Source organism: Cnephaeus nilssonii, assembly GCF_951640355.1.
Source record: "Cnephaeus nilssonii genome assembly, chromosome: 13".
NCBI classification, from domain to species: domain Eukaryota; kingdom Metazoa; phylum Chordata; class Mammalia; order Chiroptera; family Vespertilionidae; genus Cnephaeus; species Cnephaeus nilssonii.
In genome coordinates this window covers 5,153,397-5,174,645 of record NC_137084.1, presented here as the reverse complement: position 1 = coordinate 5,174,645, position 21,249 = coordinate 5,153,397, and the positions used below count along the sequence as shown (strand labels likewise).

The following is a 21,249-nucleotide window of genomic DNA, read 5'->3' as shown; positions in this document are numbered from 1 at the left end:
ACTGTCCTTGGCGCATTGTTATTAAACTATTAGGAAGATATACCCACATTACATCAGAAAAAACAGCTCCAAACAGGTTGAGTGCCCTGCCTCAGCCCAGAGGGAGCTAGGCTCTGAACCCTGACTTAGCCAGTCTGATACCGGGGTGGGGGTGGGTTTTCGGCCCTCATTACAGGACAAGTGTGAAGGTTCACTGGATGGCGATGGCAGGGGCAAAAGGCCAGCATCTTCATGCCTGCAAACCCCCTGTCCAGCCTTGATTGATACCAGGTCATCAAGCTGGGAAGCATGCCATGTGCTGGGCTGCTAAGAGCTCCCAAGCACCCCCTTGTGGGCAAATCGGCTACAGCGAATCTAATTACTGCAGCTGGAAACCCAATCAGGCGTAACTCTGGTCTGGAATAGAGCAGAGGCGAGTGCGCCTTCTGCCTCACCATGGGTAGGAAAGATGAGCTCCGGCTGACAAGGGCACGCTGTGCCCCATGCCCAGCACTGCACATGTAATTGAAGGCTTCCAGGACCCATGTCAGTCATCGGTGTTCTCTGCAGCCTCCACAAGCCAGGTCTGGCTAGAGGAAGAGCTTGGGAATGTTCGCAGCAGTAAGTCTAAGGACCAAGGAAGGAAAGTTCCCAATGGTTCTGTCCTGTGCTACCCTCCCCTCAACACCAGAGGGGCAGCCAACAGCCTCCAGAATTTGAATAACTGACCCAAGGAGCTCCAATGAAGAAAAAGCAAGAATAGACCAAAATCAGGGGCGGGGGGGGGCAGCAACTAATGCCCCCACTAGCTCAGCTGTTTCTAGTGGGTCTCCAATGTTAAGAGCCCTCCCTCAGTGCTGGCATCTGAGCAGATGGTCCTGTTTCCCCCTTTATGCAAGCAAGGTCTGCTCCAACGCCCTTTAGCCCTCACTCTACTTTGCCCAAGCCCTCACCCTAGTCTGTACCCCAATCCTAGTTGCTTCAACACCGCCTCCTTCCTGAGGTCCCCTGGACTCCAGTCTGTGGGGGATGCTGTCATGCAGGCTGCTCAGCTAGGCCTCAGAAGCCCTTCTCTAAGAGCCAGGTTTTTAGTTGCTGGTCAAAGTAGCCCTTGATCCGCAGGGTACCTGTCACCTCATTGACCTGGGTGATAGGAGTCTTCCCCAGCAGTGGGCTCAGAAAGTCTTCCACATCCTTCTGCAGGGCCTGGGGGAAGATGACAAATCAGGCCTGGTCAGGAGACCCGTCTCCTCTAGAGGATTCCCATCCCTTCGGCCCTGAAAAGACCACCATCAGACCCTGACCCACCCACACACTTACCCAAATGTCTCCCTCCACCTTCCGGATCACAGTCATCTGACGGTTGCCATGTGTGATGTCTGTATAGACAGGGAGGTTGTGCATCCGAGAGCGCCGCACAAAGTAAGGCAGGTTGGGTGGAGGGTCTGGGACAGGAAGGGATGGTGATAAGCCCAATCTTCCCAGGCTTCATCCCACCTCAGCCAAGGCCTTTCTCCTACAGAGTCTGCAGAAGTCTACGGCAAAGCCACCTCCAGACTTCAATCAGGAGACCTGCTCTTTCCCTAAGTTTAGAGCCAGGGCACTAGTAGCCCAAGGCCCAGACAGGTGCCTCAAGAAGATGCTTAAGAAGAAATTAAGTGAGGGCCAAGCCTCCCTGGATATTCGGGTCCCCCTGTGGGACCAATTCTTGCTCTTCTCCTCTGGGTCAGGGAGACTAGAATGAATCTCTGCACAAAGGCATGGAGATTTACAAGTACTGAACACCCACCACATGCTGGGCAATGCACTAAGTGCTTTATGGTGCCAAGCAGATTATCTCCATTTTACTGAGACTGAGGTTGGGAGAAGCTGAGTTCTCAATTATGGTACACGGACTACTGGGGGTGGGGGTGGGGAGAGAAGGAGTCCAAGCCCTTGGGTCTTCTCTCTATGCTTCTTTTCCTGCATGGGGAGACCTTATCCCAGTAGTGTGGATGGATGGTTACTTGTAAAACAGGGCTCCATTCCTGGGCCCTTCCTTGAACATGAAACAGGTACTGATCCTGTGAGATGTCAAAACAAGTCCTGAAACCACTGAGTTCCGTGTCAGCTGGGGCAGGCCACCCACCAAGGAGGGGTACTTCCCTGTAGCCTTCAAGCCATGCCCATTATCTAGCTCACCTCTGGGGGGCTGCCAGCCACTAGGAGTAGGATAATGTTCATGCTTCGGGGGCTCTGGAACGCGGGTGGGGGGTAATAGGCGTTCCACAAACTGGTATTCATCTACAGACTCCACGAAGCTGGGATAATTGGGAGGCCCTTGGGTCTGGCTCTGAGGGGGGAAAAAAAAACAACCATCAGCGTACTCACCACCCACCCAACACAACACAACTTTAATAAGTAGTGAAAGGAAACATTACAGGTGGAGAGAATGGTATAAATAACTGGCTGGAGATAGAAAAGCACCAGACTTCAGTTTGTCAGGGTTCAGGTGGGACTGGAAAAGAAATTCAAGCATTCTGAAGGTCTGCCTCTCCTACCTCTCAGTCCCTCCTTGGACTCAAATAACAAGACAATTAACTGGAAATCTGAGCAATATGGCATAATTCAGTATCGAAAGTTTCTTTTAAATATTCTACTGAAATATTCTAGTTCTGGGTTAGGCACTTTCAACAACCCTGATCGTTTTCCACTCACACTCATCCCACGTGATCCTCCTTTACCTGGAAGGTTTCAGCCTCATACGCACACGGCCAGGCATCATACTAAGTGCTCTACAGGTATTGTTTTCATTTAATTCTTATAATGCGGCGTATTTTATCACACCCATTTTTTTATCACACCCATTTTTAATCCAAGGAAGATCAAGACATTCAGCAATCTACCCTAAAGTCACACTCCAAATTCTGTCCTCCCATCCTGCAGCTTTAAGATCCTTTTTGAACCCTTATCCCGACAGATACCACGGAGTCCTGATAGGCGCCGGCGTGACACTGAGAACAGGGAGGCAGGATGAAGTGGCCTGTATGTCATGAGCTCGAAGTTCCCAGCAGTGTCGCCAATGACCGGGTCGATCTGTGGACCCGTTGGTTTCCCCTCCAAAAAGTTAGGCAGCGAGAATCGTGTGTAGCCCCTCCCAGTGCTGACTCAGCGAGGTTGTCCTCCAATCAGGTTCTAACCCCCACACCCCGAAGCGCGCACCAGGTCCTGTCACCTCCCTTCTCAATCTTGTATCTCAGCTACAGAAAAGGTCTCCCGGATCGGACGGGAAAACTAAGGCCCAAACGGGAATGCGATTTTCAGGGCTAAAAGGAATAACTGTGAGCCTCGCACCCAGCCCTCTGCCCGCCTCTCCATGCTCAGTACTCTCACCAGCCGCCGTAGCGCGCAGCCCGGCTGGACGCCGATCCTCCAGCGCCGCAGCACGGCCGGGAGCAGGGCCGCAGCCATCTTGAACTCCCCCAACTTTAGCTTTCTGCGCGCGCAACCCGCCTAGTCCCACGCTTCCTGCTCACGCCCCGCGAGACCGAACGAACGCCTACGCGCAGCGCCAGGGGGCGGAGTCACGATGCCGTGGGCGGTACAAATAGCCGAGGTTATGGTCGGCGCGCAGCAGTGACGTTAGACGCAGCAAGCGCTTAGGACGCGTACGCTCCTCTTCCTTCCTCTTTCTCGACTCCATCTTCGCGGTAGCGGCACAGGCCGCAGTTCAGGTAGAGTTGGGGGCTCGGCTGAATCCGGAGGGCTTCGTAGGAGCTTGGCTGCGAGGGCAGAGGGCGCGGGAAAAAGAGAGGGAGAGGGGTTGCTGTGTGGGCCGGGTTCTTGTCCCCACCCGACCTCCCTGGCCGGCCGGCCCTGTCTTACCCACGTGAGCCCTGCGATCGCACCCGGCCCGCCACCGACGCCCTCTCTCCCAGAGTATTTCTTCTCTTACAAGCATTCCTTTTCCTCAGTCGCCGCCATGCAGCTTTTTGTCCGCGCCCAGGAGCTACACACCCTCGAGGTGACCGGCGGGGAGACTGTCTCCCAGATCAAGGTAAGGCTGCGTGTGCACCCCGGGCACCGTACTGTTGTGCTCTAGAACCTCGCTCCCTGCGGGAACGCTAACGAGCCTCATTTTTGCGTGTAGGGTCATGTCGCCTCGCTGGAGGGCATCGCTCCAGAAGATCAAGTCGTGCTCCTGGCAGGCACACCCCTGGAGGATGAGGCTACCCTGGGCCAGTGTGGGGTGGAGGCTCTGACCACGCTGGAAGTAGCCGCCCGCATGCTTGGAGGTGAGTTGGGGAGGACTGTCCTTAGAACTGCCTGTAAGCACATAACGAGTGGAGATCAGTGTCCTTAATCCAGGGTGGGCCTTCCGGTTTACCTCAGAATTAACTCTCTTTGTTTTGTTATCCTCACCCGAGGATATTTTTTCCATTGGTTTTCAGGAGAGTGGGAGGGAGGTGGGGAGGGGGAGAAAGAGAGAAACATTGATGTGAGAAAGACACATGGATTGGTTGCCTCCCATATCCGCAGTATGGAATCTGCAACCCAGGTACATGCTCTTGACCAGGAATTGAACCAGTAACCCTTTTGTGTGCGGGCTTGGCGCTCTAACCACCGAGCACGCCAGCCAGGGCAGAATTAACTCTTTTTAAAAATTCTTATTGTTGTTGCCCTAGCTGATTTGGCTTAGTGGATAGAGTGTCGGCCTGCAGACTGAAGGGTCCCGGGTTTGATTCCAGTAAAGGGCACATGCCTGGGTTGTGGGCTCGATTCAGGAGGCAGCCAATCAATAATTCTCTCTCATCATTGATGTTTCTATCTCTCTCTCCCTCTTCCTTCCTCTCTGAAATCAATAAAAATCTATTTTTTAAAAATTACTGTTGAAAGTATTACACATGTCTCCCCCCCCCCCCCATTGACCTCTCCCTGCCTGCTCCCCTCCCCCCCAGCACATGTCCCCACCTCCTTATTTTCTGTCCTTTGGCAGAATTAACTCTTGAGAGGTCCCTGGAAGACTGAACTAGAGTGTAGTTGTATTTCAGTCACTTACTAGATCCTTGCCTATTTCCCAGTTTCCTCATTAAAATTAGGAGGTTAGACCAGACCCCCTTCAGTTCTTATTTAAAGTCCAGGGGCTAGAAAATCCTGAAGTGAAACCTAGAACATGCTAGACTAACATTCCTGGTCAGATGTCAAATCTCTGCAATTTTGTTCTCATTTCCTGTTGAGCCCAGCTCACCTTTAAAGGCTTGAGTTGAGGGAGAGAATTCTGCTGGGTGGGGCCTTGCTCTCCTAAGCGCTTGCCATCCTTTCCCACCACAGGTAAAGTCCATGGCTCTCTGGCCCGTGCTGGGAAAGTCAGAGGTCAGACCCCCAAGGTAAGTGAGAGTATTACTGGTGTCTTTGGACTTCGTTTTTTACTATCACAGATAAGCTAAGACCCTTGGCTTTTGACCAGTCTTCTCCCTTCCTGGGAATGAGCCTGAGGGAAGAGGTGGAAGATGTCCACCAGGGTCTGATCTGCCTTCCCTTCTCCCAGGTGGCCAAACAGGAGAAGAAGAAGAAGAAGACTGGTCGGGCCAAGCGACGGATGCAGTACAACCGGCGTTTTGTCAACGTTGTGCCCACCTTTGGCAAGAAGAAGGGCCCCAATGCCAACTCCTAAAGCCCTTTGTAACCTGGTTTTCTCCAATAAAGCCACGTAGCCCAGTCACCTCGTTTCATGTTAATTTGCAGGGCCTCGGGGTGAGAGAAGGCTTCTAGGGCTGGTGGTATGTCCACTAGAACAGTGAGGTCTCATTTTGGTGTCTTGGTATTGCCAAGTGAGACAGAGGCCCTTGATGGGCAGAGGGTGAGAGGGAGGTGGTAAACTACAAGAAAAGGCTTCCCGTGAAAACAGGTGCCAGTTCTTGCTTCAAATGTAGAGTTAGGGAAATTTCTGATCTCAAATAACTTGATAATTCCCCCAAATCCTTTCTTTTTGTTTGTTTGTTTGTTTTGTTCTTATTCTTTTAAACAGAAGATAGGAGTCATTGTTGTGGGTGTTTTATAGAGGCAGCAATGGAAGGGAGGAATTCTAGGAGAAAAAAATGTCAGGGAATGCCAATCTGGCCTTTTCCTGAACTTGGACCAGCTGTGGCCTTAGTGGGGCTCAGTGCAGAAATTCCGTTTGCCCAGCTTTGGAAAGTACCACTGATGATATTGGCGCTGTGGGGACCTTGTTTGTGCTTCTGATTGCATGACTGGTCTTGCTAATCTAATCAGAACTTGGGCTGGTCAGCTGGTTGGTTCACTGTTCCCAAAAGTTGAGTTCTCTGGAACTGATTTAAGGTTCCCTGCTAGCAACACATGCATACCCACACGTTTATTCTAAGGTTTTTGAACATGCTGCTGCTTAGAATAAAGCCCACAGGGTAAAGAGACCTTGGGCTCTAGACTTAGACTGCCTTGAGTTTCGATCCTTGCTCCATTTGTAATTAAAACATGAGTGGCCAGATTATTATGACCACCTGATGTTTGTAGGCAAATTAGCCATACACTGCATCGTATGGGATATGGAAGATATTGGCCCAATATGCCAAGGTTGCAGGTTTGATCGCTGGTCAGGACACATGCAATCAACCAATAAATGCATAAACATGTGGAGCAACAAATCAAATGTTTCTCCCTTACTCGCTAAAATCAGTTTAAAAAAGCCTAATTGCCCAGCCTGCATGGTTCAGTGGTTCAATTCCCATTTAGGGCACATGCCAGGGGTATGGACTTGATCCCCAGTGTGAGGTGTAATCAAATCTGGGACCTTTCAGTTCGCAGGCCAACGCTCCATCCCCTGAGCCAAACCAGCCAGGGCAAAATACATATATATTTTTAAACTAATTTCTGCCGTTATCTCTGAAGAAGCCAATATTCTCACCGAGGATATTTTTTGTCCATTGATTTTTAGAGATGGGGAGAGAGAGACACATCAATTGCTTGCCTCTCGAACTGCTCCAACCAGGACTGGGGAATGAATCCCAAGCCAGGGTACAATGTACCCTTGACCAAAAATCAAACAGGATACTGAACTGAGGGCTGGTGGTCTAACTATTGGTCTACACTGGCCAGGGCATCTGCTATCATCTCTTGACAGTTGCTGTGAGGATTAAATAAAGGCTGGAAAGTGCTTGGATCAGCACTTGCCACATAGTAAGTACAAATATATTGGCTGTTTTTGTCTCTGAAGTTACACCTGGCGCCCTCACTTCTAGGAATTTAGATTCATGTGGAGAAAGTGAGGAAACTAGATTGTTAATAGCCTTAAAGAAAGTAAGTGTAGGGTATGTAATGCAGGGGTTGGGTAAACTCATACCATCCTAGGAAAGGTCTCTGAAGACCTGGAACAAGGAGCACCAGTGGTGGTGGAGATGTAAAAAAATGAACAGACTTGATTGTCTCACTGCTTCACTCTTCAACTCACTTGAAACAGACTTGAAGGTCATCACACCCATCTAGATCTTGGTAGAGAAATCTATGATTGATATTGAAATAAGTGCAAGGTGTTTTGAAGGCAGGACTGACTGTAGGTGGGGTTGGATGTGAGAGGTGAGGGACTAAAGAACCAGAGCTTACTAGCAGGGGTGCCATGGACCATCCTCATCTACCACAAACTGTAAGCTCCATTATGATAGGGCCGCATCTCTGCTCAAGGCGGTCCACTTTATAGGTGGATGAACGATAGGTTTGGAGGAGGAAATCGAACAGGAGCTCAGATGTTTGTTAAATGTTGCTTTGTTTTGAAGAGGGAACAGGCCGCCAACACACACCCAGTCTAGGCGAGGTACCCCACCTTGGCCTTTCCACTCTCTCCCCTTTGTCCTCTAGTATAATGGCTTTCCCTACGGCGCAGGGACCCGGCACAATTAACGGCCCAGAGGGGGTGCTTGGCAAAGACCTACTTCTGCCCCTGCGCGTTGCAGCGCCCAGCAGTCGCGCTGGGGCTGGTACCGCCTTCCCACCTCACCCTGCGCGGGCGGGGCTCCTACCTCACCACCGCCTCTGCGCCTGCCCGACCGCGACGTGAGGGCGGGGCTTGGATTCCGAGTGAGGGCGGAAGTTGCCGAGAATCTTCGGGAGCTTTCACGAGGCGCTCGGTGGGCCCCACAGAGAGGCGGAAGTAGCCGAGGAGCGCCGGAGGTTGCCGAGCTGCGGCCTCTGCGTTCGCGGGTGGCACGCGGCGCCAGTTGCCATGGAGCCGGCCGGGCCCTGTGGTTTCTGCCCGGCCGCGGAGGCCCAGCCGGCGCGCTACACCTGCCCCCGCTGTAACGTGCCCTACTGCTCGCTGCGCTGCTACCGGGCGCATGGCACCTGCGCCGAAGACTTCTACCGGGACCAGGTGCTGGGAGAGCTCCGCGGCCGCAGCGCCTCTCCCAGCCGCCTGGCCAGCGCCCTCCGCCGGCTGCGTCAGCAACGCGAGACCGAGGACGAGCCGCAGGACGCAGGCCTCAGGCCTGGCCCGGCGCCGGGCGGCCTCTTAGGACTCTGGGAGCGGCTGGCCCCGGCCGAGAAGGCGGCCTTCGAGCAGCTGCTGAACCGTGGCGAGGCCGGGCGGCTGCTGCCCCCGTGGCGGCCGTGGTGGTGGGGTAGCGGGACCGGGCCACGACTTCTGGAGGAGCTGGATGATACCCCGGGCGGTGAGGCCGCGGAGCTGGAGCCCGACCCTGCGAAGGCGCCGCCAGAACCCGGGAGGGATGCCGCTGCCGCGGAGTCCCCGGCCGCCGAGGAGGCGGTTCTTGGAGACGCCCCGGGGGTCTGCACGCCCGCTGTGCCCACCCGGATCCCCACGCTGGGCAGCCTGAGCCGCGGCAGGGTCTCGCCGCTCGTACGCTTCCAGCTGCCCAACGTGCTGTTCGCCTATGCGCACACGCTTGTCCTGTATCATGGCGGCGACGATGCGCTGCTCTCCGACTTCTGCGCCACGCTGCTCGGCGTTTCGGGAGCCCTGGGTGCCCAGCAGGTCTTTGCCTCTGCCGAAGAGGCCCTGCAGGCCGCAGCCCACGTGCTGGAAGCGGGCGAGCATCCACCCGGGCCCCTCGGCACACGGGGTGCCATGCGCGAGGCCGCCCGCATCCTGCTGGGCGAGGGCCCTGCCAACCAGAAGGGCTACACGCTGGCAGCACTGGGGCACTTGGTGCAGACTCTGGGCCGGGCCCGCAAACAGGCCGAGGCTACTGAAGTGCGAGACCGCCTCTACCGGGCCCGAAAGAAGTGCCAGTTCCTGATGGCTTGGACCAACGAAAATGAGGTGGCCCTCCCAGCCCTGGCTCTGGACTGTGCCAGGGCCCACCGAGCTCACACCGTAGCAGCGGGAGAGGTGGCAGCCCTCACTGGGGAGCTGGAGCGGCTTTGGGGAGGCCCCCTACCACCTGCCCCGAGGACTCTCATTGAGGAACTCCCTGGCTGAAGTGTGGGCTCCTGGTCACCAATAAACCTGTGAATGGTCTGGCCTGCTGGGAGTGCCCATTTCTGAGACACAGCTGTTGTTCCCCACACACACACACACTTCCCCGATTCTTGGGTCCACAAACCTCAGCTTCTCCCTAATCAGGGCTGACCCAGCCAATATTTAAACACCCCTGTCCCAGAAAGGGAGAGAAGTGGTACCAAGGGTTCCAGATGTTTATCCAAGAAGTAAGAGCACCCTCTCCACTCGTTTTTGGGTGCTGCCTTCATTTTCTCCTTGCTCCCAACCACCGCTCTGAGGCTGTCACCCCGCCTGTTGGAGCTCGGCAGGATGGAGTGCAGGCTTTTAAGTCCTAGAGGTGCCCAGGCTCCTGCTGCAGGGTGTGCTGGCCGCTCGGTGGGCACGTGCTGCGACCTTGGGTGGGGGGAGCCACCTCAGTAGATGTAGGGCACAATTCGGTAGGGCACACGCCGGCAATATTCCCGCCAGGCCAGGCCGTACTTTTGCAGGCACTGCTGCTCGTCCCGGGCCTCACGGTGCACCAGCAGCGCAGTGAAGTAGAGGAGGTAGAAGTAGGGCAGCAGGTGGGACACCCCTGTGGGGAGGGGGCTCTGTGACCACTCAACCAGACCCCCAGTTCACCAAGGTTTCCACACCTAATAGCTCATGGGCATTAGGGCTCCGTAGTGAAAGGTCCCGGGTCTGCAGCAAGGTGCCAGCAGTGCTGTCTGTCCCAGTCACATCCTGAGTCCATCTCCAGCCCCCTGACTACTCCCTCATATGAGGCACACCCCTATTCATTCTGCACCCAGGCTGGGTATCCTGTGGTTTCTAATCCATCTGCCCCCACACACATGCAGTACCTACCCAAGCTACTCACCACAGGGCAACGACCAGGCCAGAGCCATAATGAGGTCTCCGAGATAGTTGGGATGACGGACCATACCCCACCACCCAGACACTAACAGCTGCCTCCCCGTGGCTGTAGCGATGGTCTCCAGGCCTGGGGGAAGACAGACGGTAGGATGGGTGACCCCCAGGAAGCCCAGCTGCCCCACCTCACTCATGGCAACCTAGAAACACAGCTCACCGGCCACTCTGGGGTCAGAAGGATTCTTCCGGAAGGTGTTTTTCTGGGAATTGGCTCCACGGAAGATGTAGTAACCAACAGCTGAGGGGAAGCGTGAGCGGGCAGTCAGGGTTGAGGACCACGTGCTTCTGCCTGACCCTGATCATCCCCACAGCCTAAACCCAGTCTGCCTGGACCCCAGGGCCCCACCCCAGCTTCAGAGAAGAGCGTGAGGCTTAGCACCTACCTAGTGGGTGCTGAATAAACAATAAATGAGATCGGCTGGCGTGGCTCAGTGGTTGAGTGTCAACCTATGAACCAGGAGGTCACAGTTCCATTCCTGGTCAGAGCACATGCCCAGGTTATGGACTCTATCCCCAGTGTGGGGCGTGCGGGAGGCAGCCAATCAATGATTCTCATCATTGATGTTTCTATCTCTCTCCCTCTCCTTGCCTCTCTGAAATCAATAAAAATATATAAAACATAAGAAAGGGGAGGGAGAAATGCATGCACCCAGCCTGCTGCCCGTTCCTGACTGACCATTGACAAGGCAGATGACTGAGGCCATGGGTAACTCCAGGGGCTGTGGGTGGTACAGCAGGAACTGGGCCTGCAGGCTGTAGGTGAAGGGTACCCAGGCTAGGTCCCCAAAGGCCAGCATGAAGCCAAATCCGTCGTGTGTGATGTCCATGGTGGTGAGTACCGCTTCCTGCAGGGACAGGACCCAGACACACTTGTAGTCCCCACAAGGTCCTCAGGCAGTCTCCCCTGCTTCCCCTGAGCAGTCCAACCTCACCTCGTGCCAGAGGGCATCACCCACATAGAGTAACTGGAAGCCATTGACCAGCCACATGGCCAGGGAGGGACTCCCCCGAAGTTCTGCTTCCTGTACCAGCAGAGCCAGGTTGATGAGCACCTGGGGGTTGGGAGGAGACAGGACAGTCTGTCCCTAGCCCATCTCCACTGAGTGGGCAGCACTGGGTAGGGCAGTGGCCAGCTTCTCCCCATCTAAATGTCAGCCACTAACTCTCCAGCTCTTTGTCAAATGAACCCAGCCCCTGTTCCCAGAGAGCCTGCAACGGAGGTGTTCCCAGCTGTTTTCTCTCGCCGTATCCTGTAGTGTTCCCTTTGGGAGAGCAGCATAGGGCATAGGCGGGTGCTGCAGGCTTTAGAGTTAAAACACATCTGGTTTTGAATCAGCTTCCCCACTTGGGCAAGTTGCTTACCCTCTCTAAAGCCCTCATGTGGGAAATGGAGATAATTACGGAGCTGCCCGAGGACTCAGGGGAGTGATGGGTGACACAGGAAGTGCTCACAATGGTGGCTAGCAGCCAGCCTGACTGAGCACCCCCACCTGGAGCAGTAGGCGAGGTGCTGTTACCCCTTGGAATCCTCATAATAATCCTAGGAAGAAGCTCCTTTTTAAAAAAAATATATTTTATTGATTTTAGAGAGGAAGGAAGAGGGAGAGAGTGATAGAAACATCAATGATGAAAATCATTGATTGGCTGCCTCCTGCACGCCCCCTACTGGGGGGATCAAGCCCACAACCCAGGCATGTGCCCCTGGCCGGAATTGAACCTGGGACCCTTCAGTCCGCAGGCCAGCGCTCTATCCACTGAACCAAACCAGCAAGGGCCTAGGAAGAAGCTCTTTATCCCATTCCATACATCAGGACAGAGCGTGGCACTTGGCGTTCCTCCTGCCCCTGAGTGAGGGTTCCGGGATGGCCTGAGGGACCTTGGGGAAACCCTGACCACAGTCCAGCACTGAGTATAACCAAGAAACACAGCTGGCGTGTCAGTCAAAGACACCAGCGATGGATGGGCTGTAAACGCAGTGCTCAGGTCTAAGCTCTGCACTACTTTGACTAGCAGGCAACAGAGGACCACCCTCCCGTCTCGAAGTAGATTTTTGCACTTGGCTGCTTCATTTAAAACTGCACCTCGCCCTGCGGGGTGGCTCAGGTGGTTTGGATTTCAATTCCGGGTCAGTGCAGTTTCCATGCCTGTTCGGGGCGCAAATGGGAGGTAATGGATCAATGTTTCTCTCACACATCAGTATTTCTCCCTCCTCTCTCTAAAAATCAATAGAAACACCCTTGGTGAGGATTAAAAAAAAACACAATTGCACCTCTTCTTTCCTGCCTTGCTTTTCTCCACAGCACTCAGCATCCCTTGACATGCTATATATACTTATTCTTTTGTCTGTCTTTTCCATGAGAATGTAGGTTCCATGAGGACAGTTTTCCTTTTCTGTAATTTTTTCTTATATCTCAGTCCCTAGGACACATATTAGATCCCACAAGTATTTGTGGGATGAATGAATGATGTCTGGGCAATACTGCACCTGCCCTGCCCAGGAACTGCTCATCCGTCCCACCCCTCCTGCTGGCCCAAGTCCCACTTAGCCCTGCCCAGCATGCCCAGCATACCCAGCCGATGAGGCCAGGCCGCAGTTCGCAGAAATATTTGCAGTCAAAGGAACCGATGCGTGGGTTGAGCTCCCGTCCCAAGAAAAAGTCGTAAATGGGATTGCCTGGAGAAGGACGGAGAGTGAAATTGCAAGCAAGCACCCCTAGCTGCCTCCATCTGTACCCACTGGGACCCTCTCACCTGAGTTCCCTCCGGGTGCCAGGGCGGAGGCAGGGGCCATTAGAGCCTTCAGATACAGAAGGAGGCTGAAGATGAAGGCGGTGAGGGTGGCCACCGACGCCAAGGGCAGGAGCATTTCCGTGAGCATTCCCAGGGGCAGCCCAGCTGACACCCCCAGGCCCACCGACAGGGCTGTCAGCACCAGAGCCTGGAAGCCTGAACCCCAGCACAGGGTGAGTCCTGGGGACTACGCCCCCCCTCTCCGTCTCCCCCCCCCCCCCCCCCCCCGCCCCGAAACACACAAACACTGCTCAAAGCCAAGAGGTCACAGACCTCGACCCAAGCCATTAGACTGACACCTTGGCTTTCAGATCACGTCAGCTGCTGCTGAGGTGCAGAGCAGCAGCAAATGCTGCAGGAAAGGGTGGAGGGATGGGGGTGTGCAGGAGAGGGAGACCCCAAGACCTGGAGCTCCAGCCCACCCGCGCAACTCCCGCGAAAGGGCCCAGCCCCAGGCACCGTTAATGGGGTAGCGCAGGCGACTCTTGTCCTTCAGTTCCTGGCCCTCGGCCATCTGCAGGCACAAAGGGCTCTGATTAGGGTTGAGGGTGCCTTTCTCCTCGCTGAGCCCTACCCTCAGCCCCCCTCCCACGCGCGTCCGGAGGCAGGTCCACACCTTGCGCGCCGGCAGCAGGTAGAGGGCCGCCTGCAGGCCAAGCCAGGTGAGCCACAGCAGCAGCGCCGCCGGGCTCCACAGCGCCTCGGGGGCCGGCAGGTGCGGGGGGAGGCCCAGGAGGCGCGCCGGCCCGGAGCGAGCCGCCAAGAGCAGATGGAACATGGTGGCCGGGAGCAGCAGCAGCAGCGCCGCGGCGCCTGGGAGGGGGCCGATCGCGTCAGGTGTCCGCTCCCCAACTCCCGCCGACCCCCGTCAGCATCCCCCTCGCCCTGGCCCGCATCCCGTTCCCAGCCTCAGCACCTTTCCCGAACTTCCTTCTTGGTCCCCGCCTCCAGACTCCCTGGGACACCCTCCTCCTGCTCCCCGACTCTGTCCACTCCACAGACCCCGCTCTGCAGCCCCCTCTCCAGACACTCCCTCACATCCCCCTGCCCCCGGATACCCGTCAAAGATTCTACCCCACCCCCGTTCGTAGCTCCCCCCTTCTTTGCTCCATTACCCAGGGGTCCCCCGAATTCCAGCGGGGCCCGGGAGCCCTGAGGAGCCATGGTCTCTGCTCCGCCGGGAGGTGGGGTTCACGAAAATCCGTCAAGGAAACACCCTCCACCCCATCCCCCAGATGGGCTCGGCGACGCGAGGAATCCGTCCCCTGTGGCCTGCACCTGTCCCGGGCGGAGCTCGGACACAGCGCATGTCCATCCTGAGGTCTTTAAACGGGCCCGCCCCCGGCCCATCCTGGGCCCAGCACATCAGCCAATCGGCTCTTGGGGGCGAGTCCGACGCAAGCACCCCATAGGCCGTCTTAAGCCTCAGCCTCACAACTCCACCCCCTCAAGTCCCGCCCCTGCAAGCGAGAGGGAGGAGACAGCACATCTTTATTTTGCGGGTGTTGAAGTAAGAGGGGAAGGGCCAGGGGGGCTGGAGGTCCAGGGATGCGCGGGTTGGGGCAGCTGGCAAGCCGGTGCATGACCATGGCCGGGCCTAGCCGCGCTCGCAGATGACCTCTACGACACTGGGCTCCATGGGCACCGGGTCCGGGCATCGCAGGGCAGCGGAGGCCACCACCTCGTCCAGCAGCAGGTGCACAAGCTCCTCGTCGGCCACGAAGCGCCACAGGTAGAGCTGCAGAAAGTGGCAGTCCACCTGCACCTGCTGCAGCCCGAAGCGCCCAAAGGTGCGCAGCCGCACACACTCCAGCAGCGTCTTCAGGCTGATCTTGATGATGCCCGTCAGCACGGACACCTGCGGGAAGGGACACGGGGATGCAGCTCCCGACAGCAGGTGTTGGGGAAGGGCACCCCCGTTAGGGCCAGGGAGACAATAAGAGGCTGTGATGGCATGGAAAGCCCAGGGAGGGAGGCAAACGGACAGGGAGTGCCCAGCAATCACAGGCAGAGATGGGGGTCAGCAATGACAAGGGGAGGGGGGTTTACGGAGTCAGAAGAACACCATGTCCCTGAGTGTGGGCTGGGCGGGGCTGAGACCGTGGTGTGAACAGGAACCCTGGGGAGGACCCAGGACTGCTGTGGGAAACAGCACAAGAGCCAGACACACTAGATCAGCACCCACACACCGGCTGGGAGCACACCAAGGTCGGGGCAAAGGGCCATGGGATGGTGAGGCTCTGGATACTCATTCCCGGAAACACCCCTCGGATAAAAACTGGGGGGACAGAATGCTAAGGGCTCCCTGAGCCAGTGTGGGGACCCTGGAAGGGGGGTTCACTGGTGACTTCAAACCTTGTTGAACTCAACAGGGCTGAACACATCAATACGCTCAGAGAACAGCTTCTGGATGTTGCTCAAGAGGTTGGTGTCCATTGGGGCACTGGATGGGGGTGGGGGGGACAAGCATTCAGAGCCCACCCTGCACCCGTTAACCTCTGTCCATCCCCCAAGGGGCTAGTCTGACCAGCAGACCTGGGTGTATAGCTGGGTGCATAGCGTCCCTGCTGCCGGGAGCTGCTGTACACCGAGAAGGTCCTCTTGCTCGAGTCACTGCTCTGGGCCTTGCGAACACCCTCTTCGTACAGGAGCCCCACCTGGTGGTGGAAGGAGACACTGCAAAGAGGCCAGAGTACAGGGGACCTCCAGCTCACCAGGTGCCCTGGGCAAGGGCTAAGGATGCCCTAAGCTACACACTAATTTACTATAAGTCACATTTGTTACAAGAATCACAGGTAGTCCAGGCTTGGAACCTCACTGTTACCCAGTCACTATTTACGGTAGTGGAGTGGGGTAAAGGTGGACACAACGATACTGAGGCCCTTATTTTCTGGGTGACTCGGCCTCTTGGAAGGAATGGGGGTGATGATGCCTCCTGGGCTGAGGAGGAATGAGGCCATGGATGCAGGCACTGCCTGGCCCCTGCAGTCTCACCCTCGGAGGGTGTTTCCCAGCACCCCCTCGCCCTGCACCTTCGGCGCTCCCCTGCCAGCACCTGCACGTCAATAGCCGTCGTGTCCTCCACCACCCGCTTCATGACAGCGCGCACGTTCCGGGGCTCCAGGGTACTGAGCCAGTCCCGCGTCTCCACGCTCTTGCGCAACATCTGTGATATGACCAGGCCCTGCACCTTCACATAGTGGGTCAGCAGCCGTCGTGCCGTCTCCCTGGCCTCTGCACACAGTGTGCTCACAGGTGTCACTGGAGACTGGTCCTGAGCCAGGGATGCAGAGGACAAAAAGGTAGTGGGTGCTGGGGGAAGCTCAGGGGGCACTGCCAACCAGGAGCTGGGCACAGGCTGGGCATGGGGGAGGTTGGGTTGGGCACAGGCAGCTGGCCTGACCATGACGGCACTGCCTAGCCTCCTGCTTTCCCAGCACCACCATCCCCTACCCTGCCATGAGCTGGGAGTTCACCTGCACCAGAAACTGTTCATCAGTGAGGGTGAGAATGTAGGAGATGGTGGCCGTCTCATAGTCCAGGCAGAGGCGGGAGAGGAGCAGGAGCAGGGCGGGCGGCGTGGCACCCCCCTTCTCCCCAGGGCTGTCACAGAAGCTCTGAGCCGTCTGGCACATGGACCGGATGAAACCCACAATGAGGCCCTCACGGACACCCTGGCTGCAGAACTCGCCCTGTGAGGAGGAAGGGCGGACATACAGCAGGTCCCCTCTTCCAGGCAGGCGCTGCTAGTGATCCTCTGCTGGAACCTTAAATGCCCTGGCCCTTCACCAAGGGACTGCTTCATCCTGCATTCCAGTGCCCAGAGCAGCTGCTCTGCTTAGGGAAGGGACCAGCACTGGGGACCCAGCTTGCAGATGCCCTCACACCCTTCCCCATCCCTCCAGGCTCTGCCAGTATTCCTCATGACAGCCTGAAACCACATCTAGAGTGCCTGGGTAGCTACCACTCTGCAGAATGAATAAAAGAATGCCCAGGAAAAAAAAAGAAAGTGCCCAGGGGCAGGCCATACCCGGAAGTAGGGCTTGTTGGAGAAAGACACCTCCTTGGCGGTGAAGAGGTGAACAGCAGCCAGCGAGGCCTTGATGTGGCTCAGGATGGAGCTGGCCACATTGGCCAGCAACTCGGCCAGGCCAGGGCCTTCCTTCCCAGCCAAGCGAGGTGCAGCCAGCGCCTGCCGCACATCGGTTAGGCAGCCCAGGAAGGCCGCACGCAGGCCCTGCAAGTGGTGGCCCAGGCGCTCCCGGGCCACACGCTCCACGATCTCCGTGGCAGCGTCGGCCAGCCCAGCAGCAGCAAGCAGAGCCCCAGGTGCTCGCAAGCGCCGGTGGAAGCGGTCTAGTGCCCGCACCAGCAGCGAGTTGTCGCTGCCACCTTGCTCCTGCGCCAGCCGCCTCTCCACCAGGGCAAAGTAGCAGCCGCCCAGCTCCTGGGCAAAGGCGGCCAGCTTCTCCGCACCTGCTGGGCCCTGGGCCGCAAACAGCTCCTGATAAGCTGCGGCCACCTGGCAGAGGCCCCCCACAAAGCCGCTGCCTCCACGGTCGGTAAATTCTAACACATCAGGGGCAGGAGGGGAGGGCCCCAGCTCTGCCTCCAGGCTCCTCAGCTCTTCCTCCAGCCGCCCTCGGGCATGTGCCAGGAACTCCTCACACAGCTCCTCTGCGGGCTCGCCCAGGGCCAGCAGCAGCTCCACGCACTCCGCCTGCTCAGGGGCACCGGAGCCGCCCTCCCTACCGGGAGGAAGATGGCAGGGTAGAGCAAGAAGTCAGAATTTGGGGGGGGGGGGGGGGCTGGGGGAGAAGAGAAAGTGCAGGGCAGGGGTAGGAGGGGGACCCAGAGGCCACACCTGAAGCGCTGCCGTAGCTGCTGGGCCAGGCGAGCTGTGATGACCTGGCAGTCATCCTGGATGGCACGGAACGAGGGCAGGTGCTGGTACTGCTGCAGCACGGCTCGCGCACGGCCCTGGTAGCGCACCGCCTGCCCATAGGCGCCCAGCTCCACGCACTTGGTGAGGCGCGAGGGCAGCTCGAAGAGGAACTGCAGCTTCCGAAGCAGAGCGTGGACCCCTGGGGGCGAGGGCAGGTGGTGTCAGCCTCAGAGCCCCAAGGGCGGCCCACTTTAGCACCTTCACTGGGGCAGGGCCCACCTGCCAGCTTGGTGATGCGCTCGTGGCGGTCCTGCAGTGTGGCACTGATGCGCGCGCTGAAGTCTGTGATCACCGCCATGTTGGTGGCCAGCCGGTCCATCTCATCCTCCATCTTCCGGAAATCATTCTTCATCTTCCGGATGGTGTCTGCGAGGGCCAGGGCGCAGAAGAGGGAAAAGGAGATGGAGGGGCGCAGTGCCAGGCAGCACTCAGCCTGAGGACACAGCACAGGTGCTCTCACACGCCCTCTTCCCAAAGGCCTGAGCCCACACTGCCCTGAGGCACCGAGGGCTGCGATGGTGCTGGGTCCCAGTGAGTGGGGGAGGGGTATTATGCCAGCGCAGCAGGTGTTTTCCGGCACCCCGTGTGTGTCCCTAGCCCTGGGGCAGTGGGAAGGCAGCTCAGTTTCTGCCCTCGGGAGATGCCCAGAGCCAAAGGAGGGCACAGGGCACCTGCAGAGACCTGTCTGCTGTTCCCCAGGGGCATCCTCTGTGCCCAGTGCACTGCCTGGCACTGGGGAGACAATAAATGCCTGTTCAGCTTTATCTCCTTCAGACTTCCCAAACCCTCTTACCCGCCTTCCAGAACACGGCCAATCTTTTCAGAAGGGTCTTTCCCTTTTGTCCGACAGAAACCTGGCCAAGGAGGCTGTTCGGCCTTCACACCCAGGCACCTCAGGGCCTGGCCCCTTAACGCTTCCAGACAGGTTCCACTCCTCCTCCCTGCAAGACCCCTGCTTCTTTGAAGACCACGCCATCAAACTATCCCCCTCCCCCGTTGCTGTCCCTGTGTCCTCTTTCCATGCCTCTCGGTCCCTGATCAGTCACCTCCTTGTGGACTCAAACACCCCTATAGGTGAGCCTGGGGGACATCCTTGAGTCTCTGTTCTCTGACCGCCTCAATGCCATCCATTCTGCCTCATCTGTGCCACCCTCCCCTTGTCCTCAGCAAGAACTGCCTCCCCTGACCAGGGATTGGCCATGCAACCTTGGCATATTGGAAAGACACTCTAACCAACAGAGCTAGCCAGCCATGGCATCTTTGTGTCCCTTAATATCATACATTTTCTGTTTCTTTGCTTAATTAAAAAGATGAAAGGGCCCTGGCCGGTGTGACTCAGTGGTTGAACATTGACCCAGGAACCAAGAGGTTGCCGCTTTGATTCCTGGTTTCCCCAGTCGGGGCCATGCAGGAGGCAGCCGATTGATGATGTTCCTCTCTCATCAATGTTTCTATCTCTCTATCCCTCTCCCTTCCTTTCTTGGAATTAAGGAAGGGATGAAGGAAAGAAGGAAGGAAGGAAGGTAGAGGCAAGCCCATCCTCAAGACAGACCGGAACCAGAGAAGAAAGCTACCACTAATGAAAGGAACGAACCCTTACTAAGGCATCCTTAGTGCCAGGTATTCCAAGTACATCAGATAAATTAACGTCATTTTCTCCTTCCTCCCCCTTTGGTCCTCAAAACAACACTCTGAGAGCAGCTATTACCTCTACAGTCATCTGACCACAGAAGCTCTGACAGAGAGAGGTGAGAGTGGGTTAGTATCAGGGCAGAGCTGGAATTTGGATCTCCTCCTTCTAAATCCCCTGCTAGCTCTCCAACTCAGGGAAGGAACTGGGGGAGGTGGGACGGAGAGGGGCGTGTCCCAGTGGGAATCACCTGTGGCTGAGATGAATTTGTTGTAGTTCTCATAGACCAGGGTCTGCATGTCGCTGTCTAGAGCCCGGATCTGCCGCACCATGTCCGTCTCACTGTCCATCAGCTGAGCCAGGGGGCACTCTCTACGCAACTGGAGGAAACGGGGTGTTTAGTGCTCAGGTCAGAGGGTACTCGTGTCCCCAACCCTTGCCCCTAACTGGAAGGCTTTCGGTGCAAGAAAACCCTTTTCCCATCCCTATCAGGAATCCGAAATGGAGTCTACAAGTGGCATAGCTCAGGAGTTACTAGGTTTGGGGAAACACATTTGGGGTTTGTCAGCTTTTGAAATCCTCAGACGCATCCAAGGCCCAGTCCAGAGCCTGTCAGCGGCGGGGCCACGCCCACTACCCGGGGCCTGTCAAAACATCAGGGGACCTCAGACTCCAGGCCGAACCCGCCCACGCCCCCTTAGACTCCAGCTTTGTCCCAGCTGCCTGGCCGAGGGTCGTCTTCCCTTTACGAGCCCCTGCTTCTTTCACCTCCGTAACAGAGTCGGGGGCATGTTCTGGGGGTGCAATATATCGGGGCCTGGTTCCCTCCCCCTTCCCCCCCGCCCGCCCCGCATAAACTTACCTTGTCCAGATACACTTCCGGGTCGAAGTGCGCCCCGTTGAGATCTGTCGGGTCCAGGGGGTCCGACCCCGGGGTGCGCCCCGCCGCCTCCCCCTCCGAGAGGCCATAGTAAAGCTTCAGCATCCCGTGCGCCTTCCTGCGACGCTCCGGAGCCTCGGCCTCGGGCCCCTCCGGGGAGTCCCCAGGGCCAGACCCCGGGCCAGGCCCTGCGGCTGCAGCCGCCATCGCGCCAACTGCAGCCCACCGGAGTGAGGCTGGGAGGAGGCACTTCCGGGAATCATAAAGTTGTTGAAACGAGGTAGTCCTTCAGGAGAAACGTTCCTCCGCCGTCCTGGGTCCTTCGAGATTAGAGTTCCCCCGCCTCTTTCCTCCTCGAGCGAAGAGGTTCCGAGAGCTCTTGGTTCCGCCAGCTTCTCAGGTGGAGGGAAGGCAGGTAGTGGCTCCTAACCCTGCTCCCCCGCACCCCGAAGACAAGGACCTGCTTTCTGTAGAATCAGAGAGCTTGTGCCTGGCCTCCTGCCACTGCCTGGGTTCCATTGCCACCCCTATTCCTAAAATTGGGGTACATTCTTCACAGGGGAGTTGTGAGAATTAAATGCACATACCGTACGCCACACGGTGCCTCTAGTGCAGCCTCTGGAAGCCTGGTTCTCTGGCGTGCATCAGAATTCCCTGTGGTGTGT

At 57.0% G+C, this 21,249-nt stretch overlaps 5 protein-coding genes across 5 annotated transcripts; 2 read left to right on the top strand and 3 right to left on the bottom strand.

The window, feature by feature from the left end:
* Window positions 1-49: 49 nt before the first annotated feature.
* Window positions 50-3,487, bottom strand: MRPL49 (mitochondrial ribosomal protein L49). Its single transcript, XM_079789034.1, has 4 exons — window positions 3,352-3,487; window positions 2,161-2,311; window positions 1,300-1,424; window positions 50-1,185 (listed from the first exon to the last, which is right to left on the bottom strand). Exons 1-4 carry the CDS (start codon window positions 3,427-3,429, stop codon window positions 1,039-1,041), a joined length of 501 nt encoding a protein of 166 aa, XP_079645160.1. The 5' UTR covers window positions 3,430-3,487; the 3' UTR covers window positions 50-1,038.
* Window positions 3,488-3,554: 67 nt separating this feature from the next.
* FAU (FAU ubiquitin like and ribosomal protein S30 fusion) lies at window positions 3,555-5,680 on the top strand. The gene is made up of 5 exons (XM_079789036.1): window positions 3,555-3,692; window positions 3,933-4,015; window positions 4,109-4,253; window positions 5,290-5,345; window positions 5,507-5,680. Exons 2-5 carry the CDS (start codon window positions 3,941-3,943, stop codon window positions 5,630-5,632), a joined length of 402 nt encoding a protein of 133 aa, XP_079645162.1. The 5' UTR covers window positions 3,555-3,692; window positions 3,933-3,940; the 3' UTR covers window positions 5,633-5,680.
* A 2,195-nt stretch (window positions 5,681-7,875) lies between these two features.
* ZNHIT2 (zinc finger HIT-type containing 2) lies at window positions 7,876-9,416 on the top strand. Its single transcript, XM_079788249.1, has one exon. The coding sequence runs from the start codon at window positions 8,192-8,194 to the stop codon at window positions 9,404-9,406; it is 1,215 nt and encodes a 404-aa protein (XP_079644375.1). The 5' UTR covers window positions 7,876-8,191; the 3' UTR covers window positions 9,407-9,416.
* Window positions 9,417-9,829: 413 nt separating this feature from the next.
* On the bottom strand, window positions 9,830-14,308 carry TM7SF2 (transmembrane 7 superfamily member 2). The gene is made up of 10 exons (XM_079788250.1): window positions 14,245-14,308; window positions 13,746-13,942; window positions 13,589-13,643; window positions 13,091-13,285; window positions 12,910-13,013; window positions 11,272-11,391; window positions 11,016-11,184; window positions 10,497-10,577; window positions 10,287-10,409; window positions 9,830-10,001 (listed from the first exon to the last, which is right to left on the bottom strand). Exons 1-10 carry the CDS (start codon window positions 14,291-14,293, stop codon window positions 9,841-9,843), a joined length of 1,254 nt encoding a protein of 417 aa, XP_079644376.1. The 5' UTR covers window positions 14,294-14,308; the 3' UTR covers window positions 9,830-9,840.
* VPS51 (VPS51 subunit of GARP complex) lies at window positions 14,292-20,872 on the bottom strand. Its single transcript, XM_079788247.1, has 10 exons — window positions 20,567-20,872; window positions 19,955-20,084; window positions 18,294-18,440; window positions 17,994-18,213; window positions 17,160-17,877; window positions 16,606-16,821; window positions 16,185-16,403; window positions 15,665-15,786; window positions 15,485-15,572; window positions 14,292-14,987 (listed from the first exon to the last, which is right to left on the bottom strand). Exons 1-10 carry the CDS (start codon window positions 20,789-20,791, stop codon window positions 14,727-14,729), a joined length of 2,346 nt encoding a protein of 781 aa, XP_079644373.1. The 5' UTR covers window positions 20,792-20,872; the 3' UTR covers window positions 14,292-14,726.
* Window positions 20,873-21,249: the final 377 nt, after the last annotated feature.

Bases quoted from the DNA above. Each gene is read 5' to 3' on its own strand.
- MRPL49 (XM_079789034.1), bottom strand. From the start codon at position 3,429: ATGGCTGCGGCCCTGCTCCCGGCCGTGCTGCGGCGCTGGAGGATCGGC. The intron at 1,425-2,160 runs GTGAGCTAGATA...TTCCTGTCCCAG, and splicing joins TGGCTGGCAGCCCCCCAGAG to ACCCTCCACCCAACCTGCCT. The intron at 1,186-1,299 runs GTAAGTGTGTGG...ATCTTCCCCCAG, and splicing joins AGGTGGAGGGAGACATTTGG to GCCCTGCAGAAGGATGTGGA.
- FAU (XM_079789036.1), top strand. From the start codon at position 3,941: ATGCAGCTTTTTGTCCGCGCCCAGGAGCTACACACCCTCGAGGTGACC. The intron at 4,016-4,108 runs GTAAGGCTGCGT...TTTTGCGTGTAG, and splicing joins AGACTGTCTCCCAGATCAAG to GGTCATGTCGCCTCGCTGGA. The intron at 4,254-5,289 runs GTGAGTTGGGGA...TTCCCACCACAG, and splicing joins AGCCGCCCGCATGCTTGGAG to GTAAAGTCCATGGCTCTCTG.
- ZNHIT2 (XM_079788249.1), top strand. From the start codon at position 8,192: ATGGAGCCGGCCGGGCCCTGTGGTTTCTGCCCGGCCGCGGAGGCCCAG.
- TM7SF2 (XM_079788250.1), bottom strand. From the start codon at position 14,293: ATGGCTCCTCAGGGCTCCCGGGCCCCGCTGGAATTCGGGGGACCCCTG. The intron at 13,644-13,745 runs GTGTGGACCTGC...TTGTGCCTGCAG, and splicing joins ACCTGCTGCCGGCGCGCAAG to ATGGCCGAGGGCCAGGAACT. The intron at 11,392-12,909 runs GTATGCTGGGCA...CCCAACCCCCAG, and splicing joins GGCCTGGCCTCATCGGCTGG to GTGCTCATCAACCTGGCTCT.
- VPS51 (XM_079788247.1), bottom strand. From the start codon at position 20,791: ATGGCGGCTGCAGCCGCAGGGCCTGGCCCGGGGTCTGGCCCTGGGGAC. The intron at 17,878-17,993 runs GTGTGGCCTCTG...TCCTCCCGGTAG, and splicing joins CAGCTACGGCAGCGCTTCAG to GGAGGGCGGCTCCGGTGCCC. The intron at 15,573-15,664 runs GTCTGCTGGTCA...ACCCCCATCCAG, and splicing joins GCACCCAGCTATACACCCAG to TGCCCCAATGGACACCAACC.